Source organism: Lipomyces tetrasporus (assembly GCF_029532465.1).
Source record: "Lipomyces tetrasporus strain NRRL Y-64009 chromosome Unknown POJ06scaffold_9, whole genome shotgun sequence".
NCBI classification, from domain to species: domain Eukaryota; kingdom Fungi; phylum Ascomycota; class Lipomycetes; order Lipomycetales; family Lipomycetaceae; genus Lipomyces; species Lipomyces tetrasporus.
Window position 1 is genome coordinate 960859 of NW_026611604.1, and position 20270 is coordinate 981128.

The window sequence follows — 20270 nt, forward strand, 5'->3', positions numbered from 1 at the left end:
AGCAAAGTCGATGACCTGCAACCATTGCGGTATGAAATATCACGAAGAAAAAGAAGTAAGATCAACGGATCACCACAACACCCTTATTGTTGTTCACTTCCACTTGCTCATATAAAATTTATCACATAGCAAAAGTTAACTTAGTTATAATAATTTTTAATGTTTAAGTTAATGTTTAAGTTAATTAATCCTCAACTTAATGTAACTTATAATAACTTATTGCTGTAATAAATTTTATTTTATCTTTCTAATATAAATCTCCTTGCCTTTTTTCATTATTATTAAATGTATAACTATTTATAAGTATTTGAGTATAAAAATCTGTCACTTGTAATAAAATAACAGCGACCGTCAATTAAAGTGTAGCCGATAGTTGACTAGTAGGCATCCTCCATGGATCAGTCCCGATTTGGGATGGGCTTGTCAGGCCTATCGTATGCAATCCAATCCCGAAATGTTTGAGATTTGTGCCGCAGATGTGGCAGGCGCACGGCACTTACATAGCTTCCTCAAAACTTTGCACTTTCAGGGTATGGGCTAAGTAACTAGGAAATACCTTTACGTATAGCATCGTAAGTTAGTATAAGTTTGCGCGGATATCCTCGGGTCCGTCGGACAATTTCTAGATCAAATTTGGACATTTTTAGTTCGAAAAAATTGTGGCAGATCGATAAAGACGGTAAAAAAAGTGAATTCTGCGGTGAAATGGGGAACGAAGTGTGACTATTTGTCAATGTTATCGAGGAGAATATGTTAAAGTTCAGGTTGACACTTCAGGGGTCAATTGTCATCACCTGGGATGTCGGACTCGATGCCGCAGACGATTTCGGAACTCCCAACGGAAATACAGATTTCTAAGAATTTGTAATGGGTTTATGCGCTGGGGACAGAAATGACCATCTCCAAGCTTCGAATGGCAGTGACATGGTCAAAAACCTGGATTAGGCAGTCCCAGCCCTAGAAAGTCCGATGGAATCAGTCAAAATTATAAACCCGTTGCCGTTGCAGTGGACATATGCCCACAATGCGTCTGATAGCGAGTGCCTCGATGACTCTCAGCAGGCACTTATTATGCATGATGCCTAATCAATTACCAATCAATGCCAGTGTTCCTTCTGCCGACATATAATTCAAATTCACAGGACCGCTTCGGATCAGACTCGTATAATCCTCTCGCCTGCTTGACAGTCGGATATCACACTTTCAGCGTCACATCTCCGCGTATATGACCGACCAGGGCCTGACTGCTGCTATAGAAATCAGTTTGTTGTCTGTGAAGTCTTCAGTATCAGATCCCACCGCCGAACAATCTTCAACCACCAGCAATAAATTGTCGATTTTCATAGTCGCCACCGCCCTCGTCAGCATAGCGTCTGTGATCTTCGCATTGCCCTACCGTAACTTGCTATTCGCCTCGGTTTTCCAGACTTTAAAACACTCTATTGCTCCTTCCGTTGCAAGGCTCAATCTGACATCACCAATAGTAGCTACAGCCATGCTCGACGAGAAGCCTGTTTCAGCAAAATTGGAGGCCGACATCGAGGCGCCGACTGGCAATCGGACACCGGTATATTTCTTCTCGCATGGTGGTCCGACCTTTATGTATTCGGACAGGGATGAAAATGGCGGCGACTTGGGTGCATTCAAGATGCTTCGAAAGATTGGGAAAGAGGTTGTTGAGAAGGTAGATCGAATTTTTAACCGTTACTGTGTTACAGCAGGTGCTTAACAACATGCGACAGGTCCGACCAAAGGCAGTGGTTGTCTTCTCTGCACATTGGCAAGCCTCGGCGGATCAGGTCGAAGTCAACACCGCTGAGATCTCAGATTTGATTTACGATTTCTATGGCTTCCCATCGTACATGTACGAAGAGCAATTTCCGAACGTCGGAAGCAAGGCTGTTGCGCAGCGAGTTTTAGATCAGCTGCAAAGTAAAGGAATTAAAGCTAAGGGGGTCTCAAGAGGATTAGATCACGGTGTTTTTGTGCCGTTTAAAGTTGCCTTCCCCGAATTCCAGGCTCTCAAGGTCCCAATTGTTCAGGTGTCGCTGTTTGGCACTGATAATCCAAACCAGCATGTAGCCCTCGGGAAGGCTCTCGCACCGTTGAGGTTTGTACACATTCGGTCATCTTTTCACGCCACTGACAACTCTCAATGATGACAGAGACGAGAACATACTAATCGTTTGTTCGGGAATGACCGTCCATAACCTCAGAGAGATGGGCTATTACTCGGGATCTGTCGCCCCATACTCTAAACCGTTTGACGATATGCTAGAAAGAGCAATTTCCTCCCAAGTTGGTACCGCTAGAGAGAACGCGTTGACGGACTTGATCAAGACTAACGACGCGAATAAATCGCATCCCACGAAAGAACATCTGTAAGTCATTATAGATGCGGTACCTCAGGCTCATGCTGATACTTCTGTATAGGTTGCCAATTTATATTGCTGCCGGCGCTGCCTATAACGAAAAAGGCGAGCGACTGTATACAAATCAGACCTCCTCTCTTGCGTGGGGCGAGTATCGGTTCGGATCTCTTATTAACGCCTAATTAGCGTGGCGATTCGATGCACAGATAGCTTAAATTGTATGAACAATCTATTCATGGCATACTATAATACATATAGAGCCAATAATGCGAAATTTGGCTCTCCTGTGTCATACATTCCTTACTCGTTCTTCAAACTTTGAATCCCTACCACACCAAGTGACTGTGCATATCAAAAACCGGTCCTCGTATTGTAATATGGCAAACGTGGAAATGGTGCATTTGAACGTCTAGGGCGTCGTCATCACTAACTTCTCGATAGTTGTTTCAAGCTCCTTGTCTGTAACGCCATCCAATGGTAGCTTAACCTCTTTTCCGTACTCTGTATCAAATGTTAACACTCTGAACACTATAAATACTGCGGATATAGAACTGACCAAATCGAGCAATAACCTGCGGAGAAACACCCTGAGCTTCCCGGATCAGTATTGGAATATATGGGTTGTGCTTCTTCATTACTGGATACGCTCTCTGCAAAAATGACCTAAACAAGAGCAATTAGTACTTCTTTGAACCTCATATTTGCTCCTCGAATACAATTGCGACGATCCGCTTATGATATTCTGGGACATACCGTAGCGAAGTGCTCGACGCACTGGTCTGGCAGAGGTGGAAACGGAGTTCCTTTAGTGGCTTCGCAAACGCGTACTTGCTGGCCATCTCTGTATAAGGGGGTCTAGAAATATAGCCGTTAAGACCCAGCGGACCGCGCAGTTTACTTGGGTATGTGGACAGAAATATGTCCAAGCCATCCCAGGACGTGAGGACCAATCATTGACGAGAGAACGTTAGATGCAATTGTTGCATTTATTCCGTACCCGTCACAGTGCACAATGGCGTATACACCAAGTTGTTTTGTGCATATCATCCCGCACAGAAACTATGTAGGGTTGAGGTTTTAAGCCTGTCGGTGGTATCGATCGGGGATGGCAAACTCCGCTAACGACGGACACTGCGGCGGGTGAGAACCGGTATTTGGCTTCCTTCGCGGGCCCAACAAGTCGATTTTCTCGTCCCGAAGTTATAGTCACATCGTCCACGCAACACCCACTTGTTCACTACAGCATTACATTATCAAGATAGACAAAAAATGGCCGCTAGAGGAGTTAATGGCTTTCAGAGGTTTCTCCAGTCGGAGACTGGTCCTAAAACTATTCATTTCTGGGTATGTATCCTTGTGCTCGTGAATCAAATTAGATGCACACAATCCCCGCCTTTCTCTCGACGTGGCACATTTGTTTGCTGCTTGACAACTGGAGAAAGGTATCGCATTTTTAGGATGATGGGTTGATGGACTAACATTTCACGTTAGGCACCTGTCATGAAAGTAAGGGCGTCTGCTAGTGCGACTTAACTTATCAGATCCGAGAACTGATCAATAATGTTATTATATTAGTGGGCTTTGGTTTTCGCTGGTATCAGTGACTTGAACCGTCCTGTCGAATCGCTCTCCGGCACGCAGCAGCTGGGTACGTCTTGTAATCTTGCCCGAAATAATGACGCTAACGCAACCATTCTAGCTCTGTTTGCAACCGGTGCTATCTGGACTAGATGGTGTTTGATTATCAAGCCAAAGAACTACCTGTAAGTTGGATATAAATGCCGGGATGTTCAACAACTAATTTCTTTGCAGCTTGGCGAGTGTGAACTTCTTCTTGGGCACTGTTGCCAGTGTTCAGCTCACTCGTTTGTTCTCGTATGTGTACCACTCTTTACTTCCTTTACAAAATATGCTGAATTTAATTCGTGTAGTTACAACCGATCCCTAGGGAAAAGCTACCCCGAGACTTTCCAGGCTCTCTTCGTACAGGATGGCGGTAAGCCCAAGATCGTGGTTCCTGCCCCAGCAGCTGCTTAATCGTCCTTAAGTTTGCAATGCTAACTTTCACGCCGTACAATACTTCGACTGGTTTGAAGAATACTATGATCGAGAAAGGGGGATAGACTGTGTGGAAGTTCATACTCGCTGTTTAGCACACGGGATTTATTTTGGTTGGCTCGGTATCACTTGAGTGGTGCACGTATCATTGTGTTATTGGGCGTTGTTTTTTTGTTGGATGTTACTTCATTGTGTTTTTGGGCATACACGTAGGCAGGTCCAATATATGCATTACATAGACGAAACGTTGTGTTTTAACTCAACGAAGGGTACCTTTACAGGAAAGAGGACTATATCTAATTCTCAATTCAAACTAAAGCAAATCTATACAAACATATATAACAAGAATATTGCAAGAAACGTATCATAAAAATAAAAGCCATCAATGAACATTTATACACTCTTGTATCGTAAATCTAAACACTCATGACTGTATTCATGCACAAACTACGTATCAATCGTCTATCACGTATCATACTCCTACTCTTCTAAATACGCAACAACATCACCAGCTTCAACGAAATCTCCACTCCGATGCACAATCTTGATAACCTTTCCGGCACTTGGCGCGTTGACAACCATCTCGGTCTTCATGGCCTCAACGACGATAATGCCGTCGCCCTTCTTGACAACATCTCCGACCTTGACCAAGTCTTTCCAGAATCGGCCGGCAACCTCGCCATATACTGGCACCGCGTTCTCTGCAATCGCGGTATCCTCCGTATCGTCGCGGTCAGCGGCAGTCGCCTGCAGCTCTGCATTCGAGACCTGGATCAGCTTTGCGATTTCTTCCGTGCCCTCTCGCTGTTTCCGGGCGTATTCATTGAGCTCCTCGCCGTGCTCATTAAGCCACTTGCTGTACTCGCCGTAATCAAAAACGCCTTCCTCGATATCGATCTTAAATCGGCCGTGGTTGACCTCGGCGGTGATCTGGGCAAGCTCTTCCTCGGTGACGGGGTAGTATTCCACACGGTCATAGATGTCGAGAAGCCATGGCCGGTCTTGCTGGCCGAGCGTAAGCTTGTCCCAGATGGGGATTGTCCGACCTACCAGCTGGTATCCACCAGGTGACTCCATAGTGTAAATGCACATGTACATGCCGCCGATACCGACAGTACCATTTGGCGTAAACGTTCGAGATGGGTTGTATTTGGTTCCGAGCAATCTGTGTCGCGGGTCGAGTGGCACGGCACATGGCGCGCCAAGGAAGACGTCTCCGAGACCCAGGACAAGGAATTTGGCGTCGTAGAGAATTTCTCGAATAATGTCGCGGTCGTCAAGGTGATTGACTTCGGTCAAGAAATCGACGTTGTTAGGAAGCCAAGGCGCGGAGTTGCGGATGGTCTCGCGATATCTGTCGACGGCAGCGAGAGTCGCGGAGTCCTCGAATGCGAGTGGAAGTCGGACTATGCGAGATGGAACCTGCCAGTTGTCGGACAGAACAAGCTCGGATTCGTACGACAGGAGTTCCTTGATCAACTGCGACTGCGGAACTTCGACGCCGTTGTACTGGATCAGGACGGATCGCACACCCGGCGACATTTCCACGATGCCAGCGGTATTTCGCTCCTTGACGAGCTGCGAAAGCTGGTACACGCGGTAGGAGAGACGGATGTCGAGAATATTCTCACCGTATTCGACAAGGATGAAGCGATCACCGGCCTGACGGTAGACGACCTTTGGAATCGTGGTGGTCTCACTAGCTTCGTACAAAATGGGGTTCTCGAGCGGCTTCTCACTTGGTTTCTGGATAACAGTTCCCGATCCCTGTAAACTGATTAGTATGCACTCCAAATTTTCAGCCGCAACAAGCAACGTACAGTAGCAACCGCGAGATCCTGCGCTCTCTTTAATGCAATAGCATCATCGAAAGTGATCATCACAAACTTAATCATATCGCCAGGCTTCAGCTGTCCGACCTTCCACATCTCAGCCTCGGCAACGGTTACTGGGCAAACGAAGCCACCTAAACTGGGACCGTCGCAGGTCAAGATAACAGGCTCATCACCGGTGAAGTTGATGGCACCGAGAGCGTAGACGCAGTCGTGAATGTTGGACGGATGCAGACCTGCTTCGCCACCGTCTGGACGCGCCCACTCAGGCTTAGGGCCGATTAAGCGGACGCCGAAACGGTTGGAATTGTAGTGAACCTTCCACTCAGCTGCCAGAAATTCATCGACTGCCTTCTGTGTGAAGAAATCTGGCGCCCCGTGTGGACCAGAAAGGACACCGATGGTCCAGACCTTGGGGTACTCCGGAATCAAAGTCTTATCGGCCGCCTTGGGCACGGAAATCGGAGCAGGGATAGAGCAGGATTTGAGTTCTGGCTGTCCGAGGTACAGGACGTCACCGAACTTCAAGACACGACCGTTATATCCGCCCATGTTGCCGAGAGCAAAAGTCGAACGAGATCCAAGGTACTCGGGAACGTCGAGACCACCGCGGATACCGATGTAAGACCTGCTGCCAGATGTGATCTTGCCGACACCCAGAGTCTGGCCCTGCAAAACAGTAATGGGTTCCCACATTGGGACAGGTTCGTCGTCGACGGTAGGCGATGCGCCGCCACCAGTAATTGAAATCACCGCGTCGCAGTGGAACTTGATCGATGGCCCAACCAGAGTGCACTCAATGGCTGGTGCCTTGCTGTCGTTGCCGACGATGGTGTTCGCCATCCGGAACGCGTAGTCGTCCATAGGCCCGGACGGCGGGACACCGATGTGCCACAACTTGATACGGCCAGGATAGTCCTGAACGGTGGTGTAGGATCCAGGAGCTAGCAATTCGACCGCCTTGGCATTGTACTTCCATGAGTCGAGCAGACGGGTTGAGACGGCGCCGGCGGCAAACAACTCGGACGAAGCGATGGATCGCAAGTAGTCGATGTTAGTGACAATACCAGACACGACCGTAGACTCGAGCGCGTCGACGAGCTTAGCCAGAGCATCGGCACGGTCCTTGCCATGCACAATGATTTTCGCGAGCAAAGGATCGAACGAAGCTGTGATCTCGGTACCCTTCGCAACCCAGGTATCAACACGGGCCGACTCGGGGAAGCTGACTTCAATAAGCTGACCGGGCGACGGTAAGAAATCTTTGACAGGGTTCTCCGCGTAAAGACGAGCCTCAACGGAAGCACCGGTAAGAATCAACTTGGCAGGGTCAAAACATGGCGGAGTGTTGGCAGCGATCAACAACATCCACTCCACAAGATCCAAACCAGTGACCATCTCAGTGACAGGGTGCTCGACCTGGAGACGGGTATTCACTTCCAAGAAATAGAACTCGTCGCGTGCGGCATCGTAGATGAACTCAACCGTACCAGCACATTTGTATTTCATCGTACGCGCGAGACTCTCCGCCGCCTCGACCATCTGCGCACGGGTCTCCGACGGCAAGTTAGGCGCAGGTGTCTCCTCGATAACCTTCTGGTTTCGACGCTGGAGCGAGCAATCTCGCTCGCCGAGTGCAAGCGCGTTACCGTTGCCGTCGCCAAATATCTGGACCTCAACGTGTCGGGCGTTCTCGACGTACCGCTCCAAGAAAACACCAGAGTCGTTGAAATACGACTGACCTAGTCTGCGAACCGAATCATATGCCTTCTTCAAATCCTCGGCATTCTCGCATCGCTGTAGACCAATGCCACCGCCTCCAGCAGTGCTCTTCAACATGACTGGATAACTGATTTTCTCACCCACAGCAAGAGCGTCTTCGACCGTCTCCAGCAGACCGGAACCGGGAACCAACGGGACGTTAGCCTTGGTAGCAATTTCACGAGCAGAGTGTTTCAATCCTAAAAGTCTAATAGATTCAGCTGATGGGCCGACGAACACAATGCCCTCCTTCTCGCAGGTCTCCGCAAACTCGGCATTCTCGGACAAGAAACCGTAACCGGGAATAATAGCCTGCGCATCAGTCTGCTTGGCCGCGGCTATGATCTTATCAATGCGGAGGTAAGTCTCGGCCGCGGTCTCTCCGTCAAGCGAAACAGCGTCGTCCGCGTTCAAAACGTGCGGTGAGAACCGATCCGGTTCGGCGAAGACGGCAATAGCCTTGATGCCAAGCTTCTTCAAAGTCTTAATTATGCGAACCGCGATTTCACCACGATTTGCGACGAGGACAGTATCGAATGGCTTCTTGGGCGCACGCTCCTTCATATGCTCGACGTATCCACGCCATCCTCCAAACTTTGTGACATCCTTGGCGCCTTCGAATCCGTTCTCTTCGCAGACGAAACCCTTGACCCAATGACCATTTTCAAGTTCAACAGAGCCGATTGCGAGTGGCGGCGGCACTTGTGCGATGAAAGCGCCAAAGTTGGCGCTAGGAATGTCGTAGACTTCAAGCTCGATCTTCTCACCGACGAGTTCAGGGTGTCCGGGAACAATGCGTCGGAGACCGGGCTTTGGCGGAGTAGTGTTTGCCAGGTGGTAGAGTCTGTAATCGGCCGATGTCGTGGTCTTGAACGCGAGCTTGGCGTTGAGCTCGATGAGCTGGTAATTGAGCGGCAAACCGGAGAGGTGCGCGCCCACAACTGCGAGCCGCATGGTGCCAGCAGTCTTGGGAGCCTTGGGAATGCCCGGAAGGATCTTGTCGTCAATACCTGGCTTTGTGTATAGTTCCGTATTGCCGAGACGTCTAGGTGACTTGGCAAGGAATCGCTCAGCAAGCTCCAAAAGAGCGTAGTCATTGAAGGTGCCGGAAATCAAAGTAACACCGAAAGGCAGACCATCGTCGCGGAAGCCTGCCGGAATGGCCAGTGCAGACATGTCGGCGAAATTGACGAAGTTGGTGTAGGTCCCCTGGCGGGAGTTGACGACGACAGGCTCGGCAGCAAGTTCTGCGAACGTCGGGTTCAAAGGAGCGGTTGGAACAATGAAACCGTCGATTCCGGCAAATTGCTTCTGAATCGCACGCTCTAGGTCCTTGCGGAGATATTCGTAATTGAAGAGATCGGCCGCTGTGAACTTCTCCGCCTGTTTAACGATACCGAGGACGACGGGATCAATAGCCTCGGGGTTAGTCTTGATCAAGTCTGCAATGACTGTGTATCGCTCTCCCACCCAAGGACCTTCATACAAGCACGCCGCAAGCTTGTACAAGACAGAAAAATCCTGGGGAACTATCTCGACCCCGAGATCGGCAAACTTCTCAAGAGCCTGAGCGTAAAGAACAGGATTCTTGGTCTCGTCGTAGAAGATTGGTTTGTCTGGAACTGCGAACCGAGGCTTTGGGCCGAAGGACGTGAGCAGATTCGACGGGAGAGGGCGAGAATAGGCATCCTCATCGTCGTACTGGGCAGCGATTGAGAATACAAGCTGCGCATCAGGAACTGTCATCGAGAATATGGACACACAATCCAGAGTTCGGCAAGCCGGGACAACGCCGGTGGCCGAGAATGCACCACGAGTCGGCTTGAGACCAATGGCATTGTTCAACATGGCCGGCACTCGGCCAGAACCGGCTGTATCAGTCCCAAGCGAGAATGGAACGATACCTCTGCCAACGACGTTTCCAGAGCCGGCGGACGATCCTCCAGACACGTGCTCGTCAGAGAATGCCGATGGTGTCTTTCCGTAGGGCGATCGAGCACCAACCAAACCAGTGGCAAACTGATCGAGGTTGGTCTTTCCAACAACAATAGCACCGGCAGCCTTGAGGATGGCGACGATAGTGGCATCCTTCTCGGGCTGGTAGAGATATGCCGGGCAGGCAGCGGTGGTTGGGAATGTGGCGGCGTCGATGTTGTCCTTGGGAGCAAATGGGACTCCAAACAACGGAAGATCCTGTAGAGGAACGTTAGCGTCTGAATTCACGTAGTAGATGACCACAATTGGAGTCAAGACTGATCAAACTAGTTGAAATGGGCCGTTTTGCCAAGGCGGGGAATTCTGCTTGGTCTCGCCTCTCGCTCACCAAGCGCTTTGTGCCGACCATTGATCAAACCGCCCTTTCACGCGAAAGCATACACAAACGACCCAATTGACCAATTGACCTCCAGACGGAGAATAAAACAATACAGACCTTAGGAACCGTGCCCGACTGGGCAAGCGTGTCGAACTGCGCTTTGATCTGTTCCGGAGTCGCAATGGTGATCCAGGCAGGGTCTGATTTGTCAAAATATGCAACGAGGTCAATAACACGCTTGACTGCCTCTTCTTGGGTGGAAGCAACCTGAGCCTCGCGCCACTGCGAGATGGTCCAACCGATAGTGGGTGGGGCCATTAGTTGCTGCGTAGCAGAGCGGGCTAATTGAGCTTGAGAATTTGATTATGCAGAGCGAGTAGCAATGCCAGAGATTGAGAAAGGACAAGGCGATTCTTCTGAGCAAAAGGAGAGCTCTTGAAGTAGGAGTCGGTCGAATGTGCTGGCCGAGAAGTGCTGCATGAAGAAGAAATTTCCTATAAGCGGAGTTGGAGCACAGATTGAATCGTTGACGGGTTTGACCGATGGTTAGGACCGGGTCAGACTGAACAGACCCATGGCCGCGATAAGTGTTGCGATAGTGCGCGGCGCTTGGACCCGACCCGAGCCTGGCTTAGTTCGCCACTTCGCCGCCGCCAACTTGCCCGCGGCCGCCGACGGACTGGAATGGGGTTTGAACAAAGAAACCTAAGCCGGACCCCCGGCCAATCTACAGGCGGACCCGGAAATTGTAAACTGGGTCCGCTAGTCGGGCTACCAATCCAGTTCCGGGTCAACACGCAGCTCAGGGATGGACCCCGCATATGCCCGCAATCATACACGAGTCCCGCATTAAGTCTTTCATACAATGTCTATAAGGACCTGACTAAAAAGGAGATAGTAAGTTAATTACTAAAGTTTTTAATTAATTACAGCAAGCCCAATACGAAAATAATAATTATTATTATTATTATTATTAACTAACTTATTAAGTTATTAACCATTATTATTTGGTTAAGTTATTGCAATAACCCCCTTGTTGAAGGATTGAAGGGCTAGACGGATTGGCCAGCGCACAGGCTGTGTGGATGGTTTGTCCAATTCTCTTTGTGTTAAAGCTTTTTTACTTAATTATCTTGAGGAGTCCATATACACAGGACAGGACATATATAAGAAGACAATTCTTCCATCCACCAGCAAGAAGCCCTGACAAATCTGTCTCATAGTTGTCATCTGAATTGATATGGAGTAAAAACTGTCGTACGTCTGATATAGATACTGTACTGCATTAGTATAACTGTTACGGGAGCTAGTCAAGCTCTACTTTCTCGTCCTTCCCACGCTTAAATACTGAGCCCAGTTGTTGACATTGGGAAAATATAAGAAGTTCATATTTAGATTCGGAAGTAATATTTAGCAAGATGCTCAGATGATTGTCGAAAATTCTTTCTGTTCATTTAAGCATTAATCCCGCTGGTTTCACTGAAGACCGTAGCGCTGCTGTTTGTATTTCAGATTGCACAATAGTAGTGACACACCTCGGTCGGTTTGGCGAATCGTGCTGTGCTCGGATCCGAGCACGGACAACAATACCTTGTGATATCCCTACTTTGTTGGTATTGACACTTTTTAGTATTTAGAGGCGTCGGATCCCTGCATGATCCAGGAACAAATCTGCCATCCTGATGTCGGATGTGCGGCTGAGTTGTAAGAGAATGTTCTAACGTTCTGGCGCGCAATCGCTTCTCGACTTCACGACGCAATCCACGACTGGAGCATCCAGCTCAATGACCATTAGTTAACTTTTGGCTAGGCTAGTTCTACATTAGATAGGTGTTTATTGGGTTGAGAGTGACAAGGGTGATCGATGTTGCTTGATTAAATTGCACAGACTAGATCATGTGTTGACTGTAAGCGGGCCGTTATCTGTTCCATTTCCAACGATTCAAAGCTTGAAACAGAATAACTTCAGTTAATAGGATTATATCCATTTCGCTATAGTTTACATGCTCGGAGTATGGTGAAGTGAATATGTGTGTGTGTGAGATATCTTGGTAAGCGAGAATTCGACACCACGAAGCCCAATTGCGTCATTTCTGTTTACCGCACGACAATGGCTGCAACCACAGTGTTCAACACCGATAGCACGGCTCGCCACTCAGCAATCCTCGTGTATCGGCGATTAGGGCCGAAATGATGTTATGACGCTAATGGATATCACTGGAATGCTCGCTTGCGTCATCCGACCGTCTGACACGTCCCGGCCGTTTATAAACTAGGCACCTGCTATCTGTCCCGCATCTGTTTAGTTTGCTCGATCGTTCTTTCTGTTGACAATTTAAATCATTCTTTGGCCGAGGATTGATAGAACTAAGGCTGATGACGAATCCGAGTCTGTACGAGGAAGAAGCGTTACTACGGAGAGTGCACGATATGAATGACGACAACGATGAGTCGCTGAACACAACAACTTCTCTTCTCGGCGACAAAAACGAACATTACGGATCGTTAACGGATGGCTCAGTATGGAATAGTGACATTGATTTTGATCATGACGCGGAAATTGAAAAATTGATATCCGAGGGAAGGTGAGTTTGCTGGTGGATGCTCTGCATCAGGAGATCGTTAACATGTGCCTTTAGGCCTGCCTGGAATCCAGAAGAGGAAGATGTCATTCGACGAAAATTGGATTATCGCGTGATGATTTGGGCGTGTACGATGTTCTTCTCACTTCAGCTTGTGCGAAACAACATTCAGAATGCAATTTCAGCGGATTTTCTGATAGATGCTAGTACTATCCCGTCTCTATTGCTTTAAGCTCCATATGAGGCTATGCTAACAACTGTTAGATATTCCACAAAACACGTACAATCTCGGGCAGACCCTGTTCCTTTTATTCTTCCTTCTCTGTGAGATTCCGTCACAGACGTTCGTTCGGCGATTTGGAGCTGAGATCTGGCTGCCAATTCTCATGACGCTTTGGGCTATCGTTTCTATGTTCCAAATTTTCGTCAAAGAATCTTCGTTTTTCCTATTCACGAGAGCTATCATCGGTGCTTGCGAAGGCGGATTCGTTCCCGGCCTCACCTTCTACCTCTCTTCGTTCTACAAAGCAAACGAACTGTCAATGCGCTATTCTTGGATTTGGGCTACGCAGTCTGGCACCAACGTTATAGGTGCACTCCTGGCTTCGGGATTTATTCAGATGGGAGGGCCGCTCCGTGGATGGCAGTGGCTGTTTCTGCTAGAAGGCGCCTTAACTACTGTAATCGGACTTTCGTCGTTCTTCGTAATGCCGTCGCTTCGTCGCAAAGTTGTCTCCCGCGTGTTTACAGCTCGAGAGACTGCTATACTCAAAGCCCGAGTTATTCAGGATGACCCTTCCAAACGCAGTCAACAGGAGCGTGTGAAGCTTGGAAGCAGCAGTCTGCTTAAGAGCGTAACGGCTGTGATCGAGACGTTGACCGACAGGTTTTTGTTCCCGATTTTCATTCTCGGATTTGTTGCTTTTGTCCCATCCCAGACTGCGAACTATTATCTCACTATTACACTCCGTCAACTGGGTTTCACGGAGATCGTCACGAACTTGCTTACGATTCCATACGCGATTATCAATATATCTATGACGATTGGTTTTTCCAGGTTGTCCGACAAATTTGGCGTCAAATGGGTATTCTGTCTCCTATCTGCGATCTGGGTGTTCACTCCGCAGTTGCTACTCGAAATCATTCCGGACGGGTCATCCCGCTGGCTTCGATTCGCCCTCATCACACTAATTCTCGGCTACCCGTACTACCACCCGATCCTAATCTCCTGGATTTCGTCGAACGCGAACAACCCGGACCGCCGCTCGCTCGCGTTTGCAGTTTACAACATCTCTGTCCAGTGCGGAAATATTCTGGCCGCGAATGTGTACCGCGAAAGCGATGCGCCGTATTACCATCGTGGCAACGGAATTTTGATCGGTTTGAATGTGTTGTCGATGGTTATCATATTGGCGATTCGACAGTATTATGTTATCGAGAATCGACTGAAGGAAAGGCTGTGGGGTCAGCTGGACGACGAGGAGAAAGACGAGTATGTCAAGGTGTCCAAGGGTTTGGGCAATCGGCAATTATTTTTTAAGTTGAAGGTCTAGTTCCACTGTTAGAGTGAATGATTTCCTTTTTGGCTTGGGTAGAAGGCGCTAGTGTGGGTTTGGAATTGGAGCTTCATATGAAACTTGATTTAACGATTTTTATGGTTTCATATTATTATGGCGACTGATCCTGCAAGATACAACGACGGGCTCTCCTAGAGAATTTTGGAATAGAGATCTGAATGTTTTAAATTAATGAATCTCATGATTGTATAGCAACTTCCTTCGTCGCCGTCTACTGATGTATGAGACTTGATGTTCGATAAAGAATCCGAGCTCGAATGACGACAGCTATACATCTGCAGCCTGATGATGCAAGGTGGAATCTGTTCGGAAATCGCATGCGGCCGGCCGCTAGCTTGTTTCTCCACTTTGCCGGACCTGCATGGCCTGAACCATAGTGGCCTAAGCTGGCACGTGTCACCTGAGGTATGTCATATATTCCTGTCCAACTAAAACTATTGTGGAATAAGCGTAAACTTAATGCGGTTACTACAAGAGTAACTATCCGTAGTACTTCCAGGGTAAGGGTTCAGCAGTTTTCCTTAAAGTTTTTACACCAAAATAAGGAAAAATGGTATGACGATGCGCGATCGGCTTTAGCGTTCTTAGATTAGGGCGATTTACGTGAGGGTTAGGCAATAATGTGATACGATTTGACGATGATGTCGCAGTATCGAACGACTGCGGTGCACGGAGACCTGCGCACTTGATAGCGTCGGTATCAGCGGTCACGCTGCCGCAGAATCGTGAGAATTCGTAGCCTAACAAGTTGTCTAGGATAGCTGTCGGGCGTCGAGAAAGACCAGAGACTAGAGGCGGGAAGTGGTATCGACGGACTCCTAATCGAATCTCGATTATGGCATAGCCGAGACCGAATACGAACGCCACCTGCTGAAAAAAGCTGGCAAAGCCTAATTTTGCCACATGCAAGCCGCTTTACGAGTCATCCGCTGACTCTCTCAACTTGACAGGTTCGGGTGAATCATAATCATGCCGCCAGGCATTCGTGCCAGCGGCTATGTCGGTGGTTATTTCATAGAATGGACTTTCTGTGCTCTCTATGGCCTACTCAACGAAAGTGGGCTATCATATCTACCCGGTCCGAGCTCAATACGAGGCGTAGCGTGTTGTCAAAGGCAGCAAGTCCAGGTGACCTTGTGCAAAGAGATCGAGATGCAGCCATGCGGGTACCATCAATCATGCTGGGTGACAAACAAAGTTAGCCGGGAAATTAGGCCAGGTTGGTTGCTGATATCACCCTTGACTTCGGCGTTGACGCACAAAATCGTTGTTTTGATTCGTGTCAATTCTGTACACGAAATTCATTGGCAAAGGCATCCTTACCGAGGGATTCTCTTGATGCTCCTGCGCTGAATGCGGAATCTTATGAATGGCTATTATTTACGTGGTATCGCGGTCAACAGAAAATATGCCTTGGAGTTTGGCTCGACCGTCGATGCTGACTGCTGACGCGAGTCGCCCAACGTGACCTTTTTGCCGGGTTGGCGTTGACAACTAATGATGAATCTATATTATAACAGTTGAGGATACCAACCAAACTATGATAGTACACTATATTTTCATGCCTCGGACCTATAGCACGAGAAGGTTAGGGTTATCCAATTTAGCCGTCAGGAAATGCACACTTACTTGTATTAGGCGGCCGACCAGACATACAAAGTGAGCAAGAAATACAACAAAAATGTCTGGTGGTTACACCCTGCCATGGGTTACAAGCAACAACGGCCAGCCCCCAGAAGCCGTTGACGTACGGTAACAACGCCTCCCGACAGATTCTGAACTTAGAGCAACCACCGCTGAGATTTGCCCAGTCGGAAGGGCGGTGGCGCCGTTGCCAGTCTCAGCCTCTCAGGCTGACCTAGCCGCCTGGGCAGGGGCACTGTCAAGCAAACGGGACAAGGCGGCTGCGATTGCTGCCCTTGCCCTAGAGGATTCCACCGTAAGTAGCTCTTACGTTCCGCCCTGATTGGAGTAGCACTGTAGCAGTCGCGAGTTTTTACTGTGACATAATTGTGGCAGATACTCATAGGCAGATTAGGTCTATTTCGTTAGCTCGAAATCTGAACGCACACGCGATATTTTGCCCCAACTCTATCAAAAAGGGTAACACGATGCTCGGGCTCGAAAACCTTGTGTTCAGGACAAGCTAAGTTTGGTTTGACTCGCGCCCGATCTCGGCGCGCAGAGCCGCTTATCTGACTCAAAATATCTACGGAAGTAGCTGATACCGACTGCAATGCTCTACCGTTGTGACATCCCTATCAGAGTCGCGTAGTTGCCCATCTCGCGCGCGTATCAACTCTCAGTCTTCTTGATCGTTGACTGCCAAACAAGCTTGTAAACTAATGCACGAATACGCTGAATTAGCCGACATTTGGGTCTCGAAGGTGTGGACCCACATGTCTTAGTTCTTTCCTCGTACCGCGTACATTATCGGCTCGTGGCTGGTTGGCTGGGCCACTGTCTCCACGATTTTCTGCTTGTTATTGTACTTCGCTAATCAAGAGTATTCTTATCTTTACCAGATCGTTGCGTCAGCGACAGTCGGACACATATCCTCTGCATACACCGACCGATTGGCTGCAGTTCAGACGCCACCAGAACCATAAATGACGACATAAAATGCTGCCCTTTCCCCGCGCTCCCGTGGTTCTCTGCTTCCTTTACCATTCAGGGCTTTAGCCTCTCGACTTTTGTTCCAGTTCTGAGTAGTGACGGCATAATGGTCAAGGACGTTAACTACGAGATCCAAGAGATGCCAGCAGGGGACGCTACTGCCACTGGCTTCGAGTCTTCACCTGGCGGTGGCTTCTGGTCTCGTATTCACCAGCGGATCTTGATTGAAGGAGGAGAGGAACGTCGTAGCAATGTTGGTATGTGTTTCTCGATCGTACAGTCAAGTTGCCTGACTAACTTTCGCAGATATGGATCCTGTGCCCGCAGAAAAAAGAACCTGGTCTGCTATGGACTACATCACTTACTGGATTTCCGACAACTTCTCCCCTTCCGGCTGGCGAAAGGCTGCCTCTCAGTATCCTCATCTCTGACTATTACTTGGTGCACAACCGCAAGTACAACATCTGGGAACTGTACGACCAGAATGGTATTTACCGGTACAACAAATATGGAACCAACTGGCGTGCGGCAGCAGCTTTTACTATCGGCTGGGTCCCGCTCCTGCCAGGCTTCCTGCCCAAAGTCAACAGCAGCATCCACGTTATCCAGGGCATGACGAACTTGTACTACTGCGGCTACTTCTACGGCTTCGGCTCTTCAATGTTGACGTATTGGATTTTCTGCAAGCTGTGGCCGGCTAAAGAGACGATGCTCGATTATCCAGTCTATGTCGACGACGAGGTTCTTACTGGCCGTGACGTCGAAGAAGGCGTCGTTGCGGACTCCGAGTCGTTGGGAGAAAAGTCTGGGTCGGAGAATGAGAAGATGAAGTAGATAGCATGAGATTTCCGATATACTTCAGGATTTAAGCATTTATTTTGTAGATATGTGATTTTGTAGTTTCTTGGCATCTGGGTGTGTTTATTAAAATCGTGTTATATCGACGGATGGGACTTGTGGGTATTTCTATGTATGACATAGAATTAAATAGAATTGGACATTGTGAGCACAAGATCTAAACCTGATCTTGTCGCTTCAGGAGAATATTTCGGTATCAACTTCGAGCTTGACTTACTACGACCGACTGTCCATCTACCACATGACCTTGCGGCGCTTGTGGCACTATTTGCATGTCAGGAAAGACGAGAACGTGCGGCTAAAACGGTGTAGGTGCTACACGCGATTATTGTAGACTTGCGGAAACTGGACTTTGCCAACAGCCGGTTATGTCGGGAATATATTGGAGCTAATTAATTGCCTTACGTTTTGTGCAATGACATTCATATGGTTGAAACGGCTACGACAGTGAATGCACTCGTTGTTTAACAACCATGCACCCTACCGACGACTAACCTCTGAAGATGAAACGACTGTCGGCAAACCCGAAAGTTCAATTTTCTTCGCGGCATAGCTTCCTTCGTTTGCATTCGTATGTGCCGTATCCTACCACGAGCAGTTGGCTGATGCGGTGCCATTCTGCTTAAACATGACAATGACATTTATTACCTGCAGGTCGTACTAAAATTCGGATAACGTAAATGTATAACGAGCGGCGCATCCAAACGAGCGGCGCACTTTCCACGCGACACACACCCCCCCCCCCCCCCCCCCCCCCTTCCACACTTTACCCTTTTTCCCTCCACATCAAAACATGGAATCTTCTTCTAATGAAAGCAAGATTATCCTTACCATCGAAGCACTCCCACAGGTCCAAAAAACTAAGCGTTAGAACTGCAGCAAAGATATATGGTATTAGTGAAACGACCCTACGTCACCGACGTGCCGGCCGACAACCACGACGCGATGTTCCAGCCAATTTGCGGAAATTGACCGACCTAGAAGAATCAGTCCTTGTTCAATACATCCTCGACTTAGCTGCCAAAGGATTTTCTCCTGGGCTGTTTGTTGTGGGAGATATAGCAAATCGACTTCTCGCGACACGCGACGTGCCAAGCGTCGGGACGCGTTGGGCTTCGAACTTCGTCAAGCGCAGCCCAGAGCTCCGGACGCGTTTCCAGCGGAAGTACGACTACCAGAGGGCCAAATGCGAAGATCCAGTGATTATTCGTAGCTGGCTTGAGCTTGTACGCAATATAATCGCGAAGTATGGCATCCAGGATACGGATATCTATAACTTCGACGAGACTGGGTTTATGATGGGCGTTATCTCAACCGCAACGGTTGTGACAAGCTCAGACGGGCGTACAAAGGCAAAAAAGGTACAGCCTGGCAATCGGGAATGGGTTACGGTAATCCAGGGCGTTCAATTCCCAGGGCTGGACGGTGCCGCCGTTCGTCATTGTCGCAGCGAAAAACCACCTCGCGTCTTGGTATCAAAACAGCGGATTTCCACCCGACTGGGTAATCGCTGTTACTGAGAACGGTTGGACGACGAATGAGAAAGGCATGGATTGGATTCGGCAATTTGAGAAGCATACCAAGTCCCGAACTGTGGGTGGTTACTGTTAATCCTCGACGGCCACGAGAGCCACCACTCTGATGAGTTCGAGGAATACTGTAAGGAAAACAACATCATCACCCTCTGTATGCCTCCTCATTCCTCTCACACGCTCCAGCCACTCGATGTTGGGTGTTTTAGCCCGCTAAAGAAGGCATATGGTCGGCAAATTGAGGATATGATGCTGGCTCACATCACCCACATTACCAAGGACGACTTCTTTCCTGCCTTCCGCGTTGCGTTTTTCGCTGCAATGACGGAAAAAAACATCCAAGGAGGTTTCCGAGGTGCTGGACTTCTTCCATTCGATCCCGAGAGTGTGATTTCTATGCTCGATCTCAAGGTAGAGACGCCAACGCCTCCAAACTCCCGCCCTAGTACCACAACCGAAGCCTCATCGCAGAGTACTTTCATTAAGAATCGACTTGCCCGTCATCAACATAGCTCCCCAACCTCAATCTACGAAGCTGTTGACCAGTTTGCCAAGGGTACGTCGAAAATGATGCACCAATTGGCAGTGTTGAAAAGAGAGAACCAGATCCTTCGGCAAGGAATGGAGGAGCTTAGCAAACGCCGGAGGGCTAAAAAACACGTCTACAGCAAGGAGGATCACTTAGTCAACAGGAAGCACAAGATTTACAAGACGAAAGGGACATTGCGCAACAGGTAAAGCAGGAAAAACAGGCAAGTAGTGGTCGGA

General features: G+C 48.6%; 6 protein-coding genes across 6 annotated transcripts; 4 read left to right on the top strand and 2 right to left on the bottom strand.

Moving 5' to 3' along the window:
• The first annotated feature begins 847 nt into the window (after positions 1–847).
• POJ06DRAFT_259442 (Extradiol ring-cleavage dioxygenase, class III enzyme, subunit B) lies at positions 848–2585 on the top strand. Its single transcript, XM_056188389.1, has 4 exons — positions 848–1684; positions 1743–2110; positions 2166–2381; positions 2434–2585. Exons 1-4 carry the CDS (start codon positions 1226–1228, stop codon positions 2552–2554), a joined length of 1164 nt encoding a protein of 387 aa, XP_056041875.1. The 5' UTR covers positions 848–1225; the 3' UTR covers positions 2555–2585.
• On the bottom strand, positions 2586–3562 carry POJ06DRAFT_259445 (thioredoxin-like protein). The gene is made up of 3 exons (XM_056188390.1): positions 3126–3562; positions 2929–3035; positions 2586–2873 (listed from the first exon to the last, which is right to left on the bottom strand). The coding sequence occupies exons 1-3, from the start codon at positions 3209–3211 to the stop codon at positions 2782–2784; spliced, it is 285 nt and encodes a 94-aa protein (XP_056041876.1). The 5' UTR covers positions 3212–3562; the 3' UTR covers positions 2586–2781.
• POJ06DRAFT_259447 (uncharacterized protein) lies at positions 3482–4780 on the top strand. Its single transcript, XM_056188391.1, has 6 exons — positions 3482–3716; positions 3864–3878; positions 3948–4020; positions 4072–4135; positions 4185–4247; positions 4304–4780. The coding sequence occupies exons 1-6, from the start codon at positions 3642–3644 to the stop codon at positions 4407–4409; spliced, it is 396 nt and encodes a 131-aa protein (XP_056041877.1). The 5' UTR covers positions 3482–3641; the 3' UTR covers positions 4410–4780.
• Positions 4781–10800, bottom strand: POJ06DRAFT_213870 (uncharacterized protein). The gene is made up of 3 exons (XM_056185493.1): positions 10455–10800; positions 6251–10216; positions 4781–6197 (listed from the first exon to the last, which is right to left on the bottom strand). Exons 1-3 carry the CDS (start codon positions 10653–10655, stop codon positions 4911–4913), a joined length of 5454 nt encoding a protein of 1817 aa, XP_056041878.1. The 5' UTR covers positions 10656–10800; the 3' UTR covers positions 4781–4910.
• Positions 10801–12713: 1913 nt separating this feature from the next.
• On the top strand, positions 12714–14472 carry POJ06DRAFT_283021 (major facilitator superfamily domain-containing protein; the record flags this gene model as incomplete). Its single annotated transcript, XM_056190079.1, has 3 exons — positions 12714–12922; positions 12977–13125; positions 13184–14472. The coding sequence occupies 3 exons, from the start codon at positions 12714–12716 to the stop codon at positions 14470–14472; spliced, it is 1647 nt and encodes a 548-aa protein (XP_056041879.1).
• A 2793-nt stretch (positions 14473–17265) lies between these two features.
• Positions 17266–18371, top strand: POJ06DRAFT_151495 (uncharacterized protein). The gene is made up of 2 exons (XM_056184672.1): positions 17266–17369; positions 17419–18371. The coding sequence occupies exons 1-2, from the start codon at positions 17364–17366 to the stop codon at positions 17944–17946; spliced, it is 534 nt and encodes a 177-aa protein (XP_056041880.1). The 5' UTR covers positions 17266–17363; the 3' UTR covers positions 17947–18371.
• Positions 18372–20270: the final 1899 nt, after the last annotated feature.